Source organism: Dermacentor albipictus, chromosome 6 (genome assembly GCF_038994185.2).
Source record: "Dermacentor albipictus isolate Rhodes 1998 colony chromosome 6, USDA_Dalb.pri_finalv2, whole genome shotgun sequence".
In the NCBI taxonomy this organism is placed as follows: domain Eukaryota; kingdom Metazoa; phylum Arthropoda; class Arachnida; order Ixodida; family Ixodidae; genus Dermacentor; species Dermacentor albipictus.
This window is the reverse complement of record NC_091826.1, coordinates 111,509,841-111,523,908: the sequence shown is the minus strand read 5'-3', so window position 1 is coordinate 111,523,908 and position 14,068 is coordinate 111,509,841. Positions and strand designations below refer to the sequence as shown.

The following is a 14,068-nucleotide window of genomic DNA, read 5'->3' as shown; positions in this document are numbered from 1 at the left end:
CACACCAACCGTCTCAGCAAAGGCACCTCTTTTGGCTTGCACGTCTGCTCTTCGTACCAACGGTGTCGAGAAAGCCAATTGTCTTTACTACAGGGAAGCTTTTTTCATCTTTTTGGACCTTTCCATTGGGTAACATGTACACAATGCCCTGTAGAGCTCCCTGAGCATTGCCACATTAGCCTCTCCACAGCTGTAATCATCCGTGCAAAAGCATTGCAGAAACTGCAGCACATACCTTTCTACTAGCGTGCAAGTCCAGAGGGGACGTGGCTAAAACAGTAGAGAGGAGGGGTGAGAGGAGGAAGAAAATGCGAAGAACTGACAGCCACGAAACGAGTGAATAGACAGGTTTAGCTCATCCAGTATTCGGGTAAATGGGAGTTGCCAGCATCATAGAGTTTCCTACCAAATTACTAGAGGGAACTCTGGCGCTAGTGTCTATGTGAGCTACAATGGGAGCGGTTGTCCCAGCATGGGAATTATGGGAAGTACATGGACTTGCCTAAACTTCGTCCTTTCGGCTTCAAACAGCTTTGTGACTTTGTAAACTCGTCATTTTCAACAGTTTATTGCGTAATAAATAATTAAATAAACATCATTAAAATTGCCCGAAAGCAGGATTCGAACACAGGGACTCTAGTACAGAAGCCTGATATTGAAACCATTAAGCCACGGGTGCATGTATTGACAAGCGAATGAAACGCACTTATAAACTTATGGCGGGCATGCCTGTGCTTTGAGACGCTTGGCGCGTTTCGATTTGGGCACATAAACAAGCTCAATCGTTGCAATTAATAGCAATTGAACGCGTTCCCGGTGTCTTCTGCACTTCAAAGAATATCGATTGCGCTGAAATATACGACAATAAGATTTATATAGCGTAATATACAAAGCCACAAGAACGTCTGAATCCATAAACGAAGATCAGACAAATCCATGTACTTCCCATCATTCCCATGGTAGGACAACGACTGCAGCGCCAGAGTTCCCTCTAGTAATTTTGTAGGAAACTCTATGGCCAGCGTGGTGCAGCCACCTGGCAGTGCAGAGCTCAAAGAAACAAAAACAGCTAATATTGCATTAACCAAGTGTATTCTACTTCACTGCTAGTGTAAATATTCGGAACTGGTGCAATAGTGTTGCTGCCAAAAATTTACACATGCAGCAAAGTAAAATACACTTGGTTACTGTAATATTAGCTGTTTTTGTTTCTTTGAGCGCTGCACCACCAGGTGGCTGCACGATGCAGGCCGCTCCTGACCTCTGCCCCAACGCCCCGTCCGGCTGCGGTCACCAGAATAGCAGACAAGCTAAACCTCTCTAGTAACAACCTTGCCACTCTCAGTTCCCATACAGGGGAGAAGGTGGGAAAGGGAAAAGATGACGAGAGAAGGCAAGAAAACAACAGCTTCAGACAAACTGAAGGTACGGTACGGTTTGGTTCTGCTATTTCTGAAAAATAAAGACCGTGCAAATTTGTCAGGCGGACAACTGACACAGCGCATGCCGATATAAAGCCACATAATATCACAGTAGGGTCCAGGCGACACAACGGAAACGGTCACGCATTAAATCAACACCTCTTTGTCCACTGCAGCAGCTCCGAGGCTATAATACTGCCCAAGGTCACACGTATGATCCCAACTGCGGCAGCCGCATTTGTTCGTGCACTTAGATTTAGGTGCACATTAAAGAACACTAGTGTTAAAATTAATCCGGAGTCCGCCACTACGGCGTGCCTAATAATCCAATTGTGGTTTTTGCCCATTCGGCCCCACAATTCAATTAAAATTTAACACTTCTGCCACGATGCGATGTGCCATGTGAGGCAACGAAACGCTCAACCCTCTCAGAGGTTATGAAGTATGGCACACAGCAATGCCAAGTTTCAGAGTGGTGGGTAAGTTGGTACGTGTCTCAGTTTCTGGTGCCCATCTCGGCCATGGCTACACATGGCTGTAAGCACGGCTGAGCGCATGCCAGCCATGCACCCTGCTGCAGAGGTAATCTGCAGCGTGTGCAAAGAGTGGGCGTGCCCAGATGACAGGCATGGCACCATGTAAGCTGTCCTACCCCACATTTTGTATTCGAGGTTGCATAATCTCGAGTTTGGGTGACCCGTTGGAGCAAGAGGCAGACGAAGCATTCGTTCCCCCCTGCCAACACTTTTCCTGATAGCATTGTCCCAGTGCGCGCAACCCTATTAGCCACGGGGGCGGGGTGCAGGCAAAGGAGTGGCTGGCTTCGTTTAATTCGTAGCGCCTAGAAGATATCATCAACGTATGTGACATGAAACTGTATTATTCGTCACCGATTCCCCAAAAAATGAATTATTTTCTAATTCAAATTTGCTTTTTTCGATTGCCCTATAATTAGGAAAATTCTGCAGCCCCTTTCCATGCAAGAAAAATTGATCAGTGACTGCACTTATTTGCATACATGGTCGAATTTCTGTACAACGAAATTTGCATATAACGAAGCAAGTTGCTAATTTTACCGACTTTGTTATATCGAGGTTCAACTGTAATACATTTGTCCACTTTAGATGCTCCCATGAATTCAATTTACAGAACTGGAATATTTGTTTTAGGTGCACAGATATGAATTTGTAAACTTTGTGCTTCAATATTTTTGTGACACACTATTTTGAGGAATTTTTTGAAGAATATTCTAGGCTTTAAATCAAAATTCTGCTTTGTTGAGTCAGACGAACCTAATTTTCTCTTTCAAACGCACCAAATTGTATTGCAATTGGTCCAGCGGTTGTCCCATCAAAGCAGTTCTGCGTTTTACAGGTATTTGAAAGGGCAAATCGAAGTTGGCACCTAGCTAAAGGTTTTTGTAACATTGTTTGAAACTAAGAGACAAATCACTGTAATACCGATCATTCCAATATTCTGGATAAAGTGCCTTACCGGTGGAGTGTGCAGATACCCACAGCACCAGATTTCTCTCAACACTCAGTGACAACTGAGGAATTCAGTGCCAGCTCTGCATACAAACACACACCGTACTTGCACTCCCTATGTGCCTGCACTCTGAAGCAGCTCCCGAGAAGGTGAAATTGCGAAACAAGTTTGCAGACTGAACTGTGATGTCATGGAAATGAGCGCACAAGGCACGTTTATAGAAATTCTCTTTGAGTTGGACAGCAGGGTATTCACTCCTTCTGTAGGTTGTGGTCACAGATGACACTTTTCTTAGTACGACACCCTCTGTTTCGACACTCTCCGTGCCTCTCACCTCGGACGAGGGCGGCCTTTCTGCGGTAGAGTACCCAGAGCCCCATGATGAGCTGGCACGACAGCCGCAGGGAGAAACGCAGCGACTTGTTTCCAAAAATCCCTTTGGTCAGCTCGCGCTGAAGGTCCTCACTGCGTGTACACACAATCTCATCTCAGCTGAGAAAACAACTACCATGCAGGCACGTGACGTGACATTAAAGTGAAGGGGACCCAACCACAAATATTTTTCGGTTCCTCAGGCAGGTTGGCTAGTGTAAACAGTAGGCCAATAAATGCATCTGCCCAACACAGCGCTTGAAACGATCAACAGGACCGAGGAAACTTCAACCTGAAGTTTTGGCACGGGAACTTGCATTTACGCGGGCAACAACTGCTTTCCTTGGGCAGTTTGCGCTGCAATGGTCGTTTGTTCATCGATACTGCAAGCCCCCAAAAGTGCCCTTACAGGAGTGGTAATACAGAACATAAGACCTACCATATCATGCTTTCATATAAAACATAAGAGAAGGCATACGCATAGCAGTAGGCGAGGCAGTGCACACTTTTTGCGCATATAAGGCAGTAAAACTCACAGTACCGCCAAAATTTTTCACATTCACAGTAAGGACAAAAATATAGCGCACAATGAGTGTGTAGCACATGTTATGAGAACGCATAAACTTCAATTTCGGGGAGCTATGCTATTACTATAAATAAATGTATAAGCAGCGTTAAAAATGGACTCGCAGAAGATGTTATTGTCCATTGGTTTTGTCCTATTCGTGGCTCTCTGAGAAACATACTTATTTATGTAACTCACCAATTTAGTTATTATATATGCACAAACTAGCCCATCAAAATGCCCTAGCGATTTACATTAACATAAAAATTGGCATTTGTGAGAACAGTTCCTCACAACCGTTAGTTAAGAACCAGACCTTCCACTGCATTTAGTGTATTACCTTCACAATTAACTCAAACAGTGAATATGAAATGCAGCCAGTGAAACGCGATGGAACACCCTAGTGTTCATTCCCTTTGATCCCGACGGAAAGGGCAACGCTGTCTATTGTAAAGCCCCTTAAACTACGTAAAGCAGCAACACTCTCCTCCTCCGCCTTCCCTCCTTGTTTCTCCTCTCTTTCACGCTCCCTCCTCAACCGTGGCACCGCCTACACCGCTCGAGCATAGCAACGGTGCCAACATGCGCTCCTCACCACTCCATAGATGCTTCTCGAGCGAAAACTGCGCTGGAGCACGGTGCGAGGGCCCACAGGATGTTATTAGGCCAATAACGACGCGGTGTAGGCCTCGGCCAGAGAGCGCGAGGAGGCAGCATTTTTTAAAGCATGGCACTACTTTACGAAGTTCGAGGGGCTTTAGTCTACTGGGCTTGTCAGTCGCTCCACGGTCAACCCTACAAGGAAAGGGTGAAGATGCACTGTTTGGCACTGCATGGCGGCTTACGCTGTTGATACCACGCGACTCATGATAGCGCAGCCAATGTTCATGAGGCCAAGCTAAAGAAAGGATCCACACGAGCCAGACGATAAAACCGAGTGACTTCCATCATCTAAGCCGTTGGCCAATGTGCTCACCTCAGCTTGGCCAAGGATATATTCAAGAGCTTCACATGGCGGACAGACTTTGGCGAGGTCGCTGCCAACCTGCGAGGAAGACACGGCAAAAAGGTTGGCATAGTTGCGTAAGAGATGCTACGTGTGAACGATAGATCTAGGCTTGGGTTACTTTCTTGATACTCTCACAGCATTCATATGCGTGAAAAAAAGATAGGTTGTAAGTAGAGAAAATTAATTTTCCTTCTCAAAAACATAGGAATTATTACATGTTGTGGATTTCCCTACGTGTCTAACCTCTGACAGCAAGAATTCTTTTGCCTGTAGAAGAGCCATTTCTTACCATGGGCGAGATTTCTAGACTCGTTTAAAGAAAACCGAAATGGGCATGACGCACAATACAATGTCTCTGTAGTATTCGCATGTTTTCGCAGTGAACAGACTCAGGCTTGAAGGGTGAACCGTCTCGCAGAAATGGCAACTTAAACTTATGCAGCTGGATGGACGCAGCCACATAATCTTACGTTAGTAGCAAACAATGCACAAAGCATCATTTTCCGTCAGAAATGACTACACACTGACATGTTTTTGCTGGATAACCCTATCCAGCAATGGATGTTAGCCCTAAGAGCTAACATCGGTTGCCATTGTTTAACTGTTAATATAAGGTTTCGTTTCACAATGTTCCTGTGCACAGTTTCTTGCATTCGTACAAAAATAAATAAATATAAAAAATTATACTCATATTGGTCGTGCAAGCGTGCATAATTTTATGCATATGTAAGTTGCACAAGTTAAATTAAAATGTAAAAAAAAAAGACAGACTGCATCCTATATTCCAGGAAGTATGGTACTGCATAAATATATTACGCAACTATTTGGAGGAAACAGCACTCAGTTCAATGTTACTTTATTTAAAAAATGTCCTTAAACGACGCAGGTGGAATGTAATACACTAGGCCAGGCCACTCATGAGCAGAAAGGGTGAGTTGTCACTCTTTCACAAGGGTGTGAAATTGAGCTTGTTGGTAAAACATGCTTTAAAGTTTTTATCAACAGTGCAAGGACACTAGAGGGGACAGAAGAGAAGGCAGTGCGTTGGACTTCCAACAATTTTTATTGTCTGAAGTTCAGTGCTCTGTTCTAGAGAGAACATAGAGCTGAACTTCAAACAATAAAAATTATTGGAAATCCAACACTCTGTTCTCTCTTCTGTCCTTGTGCTGTTAATCAAAACTTTAAAACCCCAAGATCAGGTGTGTGCATAACTTCAGAGCAGGCAACAAGAGGCCAAAACACAATATGACCTCCGAGACCATGCCATGTTGGTCAAAGAGTGGCTCCCTGTCATCTCCTGTGACGTCATGCTGAGGCTGTGCCCAAAGCGTTTGAGAGTGCAGCATACACTGCCAGCATAGCGCATGTTCTTAAACATGATGGACTAGACAAGTGGTGTTATGACAAATGTTGCGGTTGCCAGGTCATCACGCCACAATTTTATATAGTCCACTTCCTGGGCATGTATGTTCTGCTCCAATCGACTGTTGTGTCCCATGCGTGCTGCATGTACGGTATGATGTTCTGTCCCCTGTTTGGCTTTCGACATGTCGTGGCGCACCTCTGTCAGCCAGCCAGTGAAACACCCTAAGACATTCTTTCTCATCAGAGTATACAGTCAAACCCGGCTATATTCAACTCGCAAAAGAAGCCTATCAGTTCGATATAGAGCATAATTGCATATGAGCCTGCTAAATCATTGGATGTCATAAAAGCACATACCATTTATAAAATCACTTTATTGATGAAACTACCTTACTTTCGCATAAAATAGTCCTGCATTTTCTTCTGCTTGGGCAGTTTCGCTGCCTGCGACGCACGCACTTCTCCACATTGTCTAAGGAGTCGGAGCAGCAGAAGGTTGGATGGAGCCGCTCCGCTCGGTTTCCCCATCACCGCGAGGGAAAGGCAACTTCTGGGAACATTTTTCCGCCGCGTGACGTTCGATATATCAGGAGTCACTGCTATTTTTGTTCAATGTAAGCGTAACTTTTGCTACGCATACTCATTGTAACTTTACCGTGTCCAGAAATTGTTCTATACGTGGAATAATTCGATGTACACTGGTTTGATATAGTCAGATTCGATTGTGTAACCAACCATCATGTGTTACAATGATGGTTGTGACGTCCACTCTCCTAGTGCAGAGGTGTTCCAATCCTGGCCAGCACTAAAGAAAATTTGCTTAGTCTGATAAGCAGACAGCTTCGAGCACAAATAATGGAACACATTTGGAAGACGTCACTGCGTCTTGATGCCACCTAGGATTGACAAGAAAAAGCCTTAAAAACAAATTTTATTGTTGCATTTGAACACTTTGCATGTTTGTATCCGTGGAAAACGCAACGTCCATACTTTGTCTTGCACATAGCAATGCATAGCTGCATTTTCTTGTGCGTAGACAAAGTTTTTATCAAGTTTCCAAGCATTCAGCTAAGTTACCATCTTATTTAGACGGCAAAGTAGCCCGCATCATTTCCGACTTCAATGCTGTCTTCGCGAAGCCTGCTTCGCAAGCTTTGTCAGAATTCGAACGAGACCTTGCTGTCCACTTAGCTATATAATTAGCCGTTTAAGACAAATATTAGAATACAGCCTGCATCTGCTTGCCCATGCGTCATCAGGCCGGCAACGTTTTTTGTTCGGCTGTTTGGTTCTCCCCGCCAGATACATCGGCAACACCACTTATGGAACACCTTTACCCTCGCATGAAAAAAAAAGCTAGCTTGTAATAAAGCCGTTATAACTCAGACAACACCAATTTATTGAGAAAAAAGGCTGATAGGGTGCACTATGCTATCCATGCCTTCAGAAATACTTATTGTGCCTTCATATTATAATTCAGCTGCAATTGGTAGTTAAATCTGAACTCAGTTTTGCCATTAAAGGTGAAACATACTGAATGTGGGAGGAAGCCTGCCAGACGCAGACCTGCAGCATTCACAATACTTGTCTCGGACGACTACATTAACTCGGCTAAGACTAAGTCAATAGCAGCACTTCTCCAAGTTAAATAGGCAATGTCCCAATTTGAAATAATTTGCCTACGATAAAAAGCTTTGTGTATGTTCTGTTTGCTTCAGGTTAAACATGTTTACTTAAGACATCTGCAATGGTGAGGGTTACCATTATGTTATGGCAGTCGTATCGCCAGTGCAGCAGTCAAAATTATTTAGCTATACAGGATGGTTTCCTTTAGTTTAAACAGACACTTTTAATAATTATTGTACGCAGATGCCATATTCAACCTGTTTAGGCTGATAACCCAAAGAGGCAGACATTTTTCTTGCACAAATTGCACTGCCACAGTGTATTAATTTAAGGCCCACTAATTAGTCTTTTAAGTTCATCTAATGGCCCGCATTGAAATTAAAATATTGAAGACTAACTGTGGCACCAGTCTTAGAACATGTGTTAAGCAGACATAACTTCACTACTTCCTGGCTTTCAATCTTATAATGTATGCCCTGAAGTGAACATATAAAAAGTAATTAGTATTTTATTAACCACTGCAATTTGTTGCACAAGTAATATCCACCTTTTAAGGTGATCCATCTGAACAGGCTAACTTGCACTACCTGTTGCAGGCAATTCTTAGAAGAATCTGTTCTAACTAAAAAAATAAAATAAAATAAATAAACACATCGTATAGACAGCAAGAGTATTGTGCTTCTCACCAAAGCAGCCCGAACTTCCCCTTGCGCCGGTGGAGAATTTCATGCACGTAGAACATGATGGATGCACCTTAGATGTTGTGACTGAAATAAAGACAGCAGCGAGATGCAGATTAGATATGGCAGCTGCAGGACGTTGATATATGCATGCATACGAAGCAATTTGCATACAATACAAACTGCAATTCCACCTCCAAGCATTTGTATGTTTACGTAGCATATGGTATGAAGTATCACTTTTCATATCTCCAAGGGTTATATATCCACGATGCATGTGACGTCTCGTTCAGCAACAATGCAGATGGCCTCAACCAAATGAATGAAGACCAGATATAACAGTGGGTTTGAAGATTAATATGCAAACAACTCAAGTAATGACCAATAGCCTGGCTAGAAAACAAGAGCTTGTGTTTCACAGTCAGCCCCTGTAGGCTGTGCAGGAGTACAATTAATCAGACAAGTCACAGGAGGACCGGATTCATGAGAACAAAATTTTAGAGAAATAGGAATGAACTGGAAAGCATACAATGTATTACACTGCGTAATTACCCACAGGCAACCAATTTCCTAGAAAAGGAAAGCGAATTACACGCCTGTTCCCACACTGCAAGAAATGCGAAGCATGTGATGTTCCCTCGTGAGCAGTCATTTGTGGAAGCAATGGCCGGTGTGCAAACAGACACAACTCCTGCCTTTCCTGTCATGAATGCCGACCAGCTTGCTCAACACTTTCAGTCTGTATAAGAAGTCATTAAGGTTCATATCTTGTACTTTGCTAATCAGCATGTTGTGCTGAACTGTGTAAGTTTGCCAATCACAGAGGTGATTGGAAAACTCCCACAGTGATACAGGTAGTGTGTATCATGCTGCCTATAAGGTGACATTACAGAGGTATACATAGAAAAACGGACATCTGAAGGGATGGACAGCAGTCTAGCTAAGGATCTGTCTCTGAGGCCAGCGTTTAGACCAGAGGGACTGTTCTCGCCAAGACGACAAGAGCTTTGCTCGAGAGCACCTGCACAGCTCACGCTACACAAGTCCCCTTATGCAAACCAGGGCTGCAGACACACATCTCATGTTCGACCGCTGATGATCACTTGCACACCGAGACCTCACAAATGACCAAACTACAGAAAAAGGTGACCACATGTGTAATGGAGCCCCATGAATAGGATTGTGCAGTTGACTATCCTACAACAAAGGCCGGGTAAAATGGAGGCGAAACTAATGAACAAAATGTTTCAATGCAACACAAAACATACAATAATTATTTCTAATAGCATCCCCTTTGAAATGAGGTGGTGGCAAATAGTCACCCAGCCTGCTTTGACACAAGGTGGTGGTATGTGCCACCACATTACAGCACATACCATTTAAGTTTATACGCAACTTTACTATTACTAAATATTTTTTAATCCCCACTCTTTTATCTTTATCGTAAATATACAATTACATCATTCTGATAGTACACACCAATTTTTCTTTGAGATCACTCAGGTTCTTCTCTATGTATGCATCACTAATATCGCAAATGTGTGTTCCTTATGTACTGCTCTAATATTTACACGCTCCCTACTTTCTCTAAACCCCAAGGATGGAGACTCCACATTTTTATCTACTTGAAATGATGACAATGATTTATTGGCATCCCCTTTGAAGCAGGCGGTGCCATGTAGCCACCTAGCCTGCTTGAGTTACATAATCAGGTATTTTACACATGCTTTTCCTTCTAGCATTTTTGTATGCATCTCCTTATTCTTTCTTTCTCTTCCTCAAACTTCCCCGTCTACCTTGTAACAATACCCACGCCTCTTAAGGATACGGTTGTATCGACCTCTCCCCTGCTTTTTTTCCACCCATACTCTAAACGTCTCTTCGTTACCTTGACTACTGACCGTTTGATGCTTCTGTCCACTTTAAATACAAACACTTCTGGTAGGTCTATGTTACCTAGCGATCTCACAGGCTGAATCCTTTCGCATTCCATTAGGCTGTGCCGAGTGATCTCCAGATTATTGCTGCAGCATACACATGCCTCGTCTTGTTGCAGTATTTGCTCTGGTATGTCTGTCTTTTGGCAACCAGCCCGAGCCTCAAATAGCAAGGCACTGCTCTTTTTGTTATCGTACGTCTTTTCCCTTATAATTTCTTTCTTCCCCTTCTTGCGATTCTCCACGGTCCTTTTTGTTTCCATTCCTTGCATCCAATTCCCTATCTCTGCTTCTCTCACTTTCTGATGACTCCTGGTTGTCCACTTACCTTTCAATTACTCTGTAATTGGTTGCCACCTTTCTTGGCATCTTCTTGCATTCTGTGTCCCCACTTTTCAGGCACAGATAATTGTGCAATTTAGCCATCCATTTAGTTTGATCCATGTTACTGAGCCTTTATTTGAAACTAATTTTCCTTTGCGCTTTTCGAACTTCAAAGTAAGCCCAAAGTCACTCTGCACTGCTTCATTTGTGGTTTTACCGTGGGCTCCCAATGACAACCGGCCTACCAATCTTTGGTTAACTTCCAACCCCTACAAGATTTCCAATATTAAGCACAGAATGACTTTTTGCAAACGTTAGTGGCACCAGTACTCCTTTGCAGATTCCACGCACCACCTCATACTTATTGTGGGCTCAAAGTGTTCCATATTTCATTATTGCTGCCTTCTGCTTCCCCTTTATTTTTAGATTATCTTGGTGGATGCTTGAGTAAGTCCTTTCTTAGTTTATACATATGCCACAGTATTTAAATTGCTTGACTATGGGTATAACTTGCCGTTAGATTGACATATCATAATTATTCATCTTTAAAAATTATAATTCCCAATTTGTATGGGCAAAACTTAAGGCCTAGATTTATTGCTGTTACCGCAAATATTTGCAGGTGTCTCTAAATCTTGCATTGTCCGCTAGTAGCTCTGTGTCGTCCAACTACATCAGGCCGGCGACCTTCTATTGCACCGTTTCTCCATTATACATGTAGGATAAATGAATACCCAATCCACTGTTGTCAAGTTGTTTTTTTCCATGCCCTTAGCATAAAGATTGAACAACAACAGAGACAGAGTACACCTTTGCTTCAGTCCTTGGTGAATTTCCGCCACTTCATTACACTTTAAGCCTTCCCATACAATTTGTACTAGGTTGTCTCTAAATATCTCCCTCAGCAGCTCCACAAAATCGTCATATATGCCTTCGTGTTTGAGAATATCTTATGACAATTCACTGTCTACAGTATCGTCGGCTCTATCAATATCTAGGAATGCTATCCAGAAATGCCTATTCCAAGCTACTAAAGTTTGTATGCACCAAGTTATTACAAACATCTTATCCTCTGAACATCTGCCTGGTCTGAATTCATTCTGTAGTTCCCCCAGGACATCACTTTTCTCCACCTGCTTTGGCAGTTCTAATTTTATGGCTTGCATTACCATTCTACGTATCAAAAATGTTACTGTAACTGGCCTGTAGGAGCTCGTCTTATCCTTATGACCTTTGTGTTTGTGGATGAGGTGCTGCAGCTTGTTCGTAGCCGTAGCACCACCTGGTGATGAAAGACGCAACTACTATTGCTATTCTGCTAATTTCCTGCAAAAACCTGTTACTCTACAAATGACTTTTTACTTCTTCTTTTACTTTACAATCACATGCTGTATAAATTAAAGACAGGCAAGAATCGCATAAAATCAAAAAAAAAAATTAAATTATGGGGTTTTACGTGCCAAAACCACTTTCTGATTATGAGGCACGCCGTAGTGGAGGACTCCGGAAATTTTGACCACCTGGGGTTCTTTAACGTGCACCTAAATCTAAGTACACGGGTGTTTTCGCATTTCGCCCCCATCGAAATGCGGCCGCCGTGGCCGGGATTCGATCCCACGAACTCGTGCTCAGCAGCCTAACACCATAGCCACTGAGCAACCACGGCGGGTCGCATAAAATCAGATATCACACTACGTACATCTCAATACCTTAACTTTCCTCGATTATTATATAGTCTTTACATTTACAATTATTACATCTATTATAGTATTACAATATAATTATATTATGAAGAGTGCATAGTGTCATTTTACCACAGGAATACCATGAGATCTGCTATGATCCAATGGATAGCAATTTCAATCTGCATATAAAACACCCTGCACTACAGACTTGAGCTGCTGTGGAGGGTCAACTGGAAATTTGGCACAAGTGCTCTCCCCGCTTGCTCCTTGGCCATTGCTGAACCTCAATGGTTGATAGGGGGCACCCTTCAACATGCACACACTTTACTTTCAATAACAATGGGAAAGGCTAACATGGCTGGTAGGCTCCTAGACAACGACGGTTGTGAAGACATCAACCAAACAAGAAAAATTGCTTCTCTACTGAGCCCAACAGTCGGTTCTTGTCGAGGGAACCATATGCAACTGCTTCAAACATGATTAGGCCGACTGACTACACATGGCTAAAACAAACCACTGCATTCTTTATTTTAAATCCTTCCCACGTCCACAGGTATGTGCAACACTGTCTGACACCTCCTGAATTATCTGCACACCTAATAATTCAAAATAATGAGGGAACTCCTGCTAGACCATTTGACACGCAACACCCTCCCCCCCTTGCCTCCAGGGGAGGGGGTAGCATGCGACCTTCCGAGCCCTCCTCTCCAACCCCCTCACCCTCCCTGACCTGGAAATAATTTCTGGCTACACCACTCCTGGCGCGGACCCATGCTGATTCAAAGAAAAGGAAGAACCAGCCCTGTAGGGATTCGCCAAACAACGAACCGAAGGTTGTGGAGCGCAGCGAAGCAGTTTTTATTTTTTTTCTGGTTGCGTTCATATTCTCACAATCGTTGTTGGCTCCAAACCTACGCGCCACGTCACTTCCTGCCACAATTATTATGCTTCACCGCAATACACATTTTATGTATTGCGGCGAAGCACGCTTAAGTATATTCGCCCTTTGGAATGCATACAAGACCCATGCCGGGTGAAGCAGTGATGCAGCTATATACTCCTTTGCCGAGTTTCTGTCACTGTTGAAGAAAAGGCGCGGGAGATGCATGTACGAAATTTATGCTAGCGGCTATCCAGCGGCAGCGGATTTCAAAAGAGCGCGCGCTGCTGCGCCATGGTGTCTATACATGCTTGGACAGCCGGCGAGCACTCGAGGGAATCGGAGAGGACGGTAGCAGTTTAAGCGAGATCGCTACAAGACATGCTTTACATTGAAATGTCGTGGACGAAGGAGGCCCTTCAGCCCCCCAAGCGATTTGGCGCGAGATCGGGAGCGAGAACGCCTAGCCCGCCAAAACGGTCCTGGCTCCGTGGAGGCCGCCGCAAGGTGACGTAAGCGAGAGGGCTGATCGGTTCGAGTCGTACATGCAGAAGTGAAGCGACATAGCGAAACTCATCGAGCATGCCTGAATGCGAAATACGCTTTGCTCCCGCACAACAGCTAACGCTCGAACACGCTTACACGATCGTAACCGCCCTGTGATATATACGGGGTGTTTCAGCGAACACCAACGTTTTTAGATTAAGTTAGGT

General features: G+C 43.7%; 1 protein-coding gene across 1 annotated transcript in view; it reads right to left on the bottom strand.

Annotated features, from left to right (window-relative positions):
* Positions 1-14,068, bottom strand: part of LOC135913306 (double-strand-break repair protein rad21 homolog) — a 101,399-nt gene that overhangs the window by 86,046 nt on the left and 1,285 nt on the right. Inside the window, exons 2-4 of the mRNA XM_065445897.1 lie at positions 8,536-8,616; positions 4,823-4,891; positions 3,244-3,374 (exon numbers count right to left, since the gene is read on the bottom strand). Of these exons, the coding sequence (XP_065301969.1) occupies positions 3,244-3,374; positions 4,823-4,891; positions 8,536-8,591 (256 nt within the window). The 5' untranslated portion in view covers positions 8,592-8,616. The remainder of the gene's footprint in view (positions 1-3,243; positions 3,375-4,822; positions 4,892-8,535; positions 8,617-14,068) is intronic.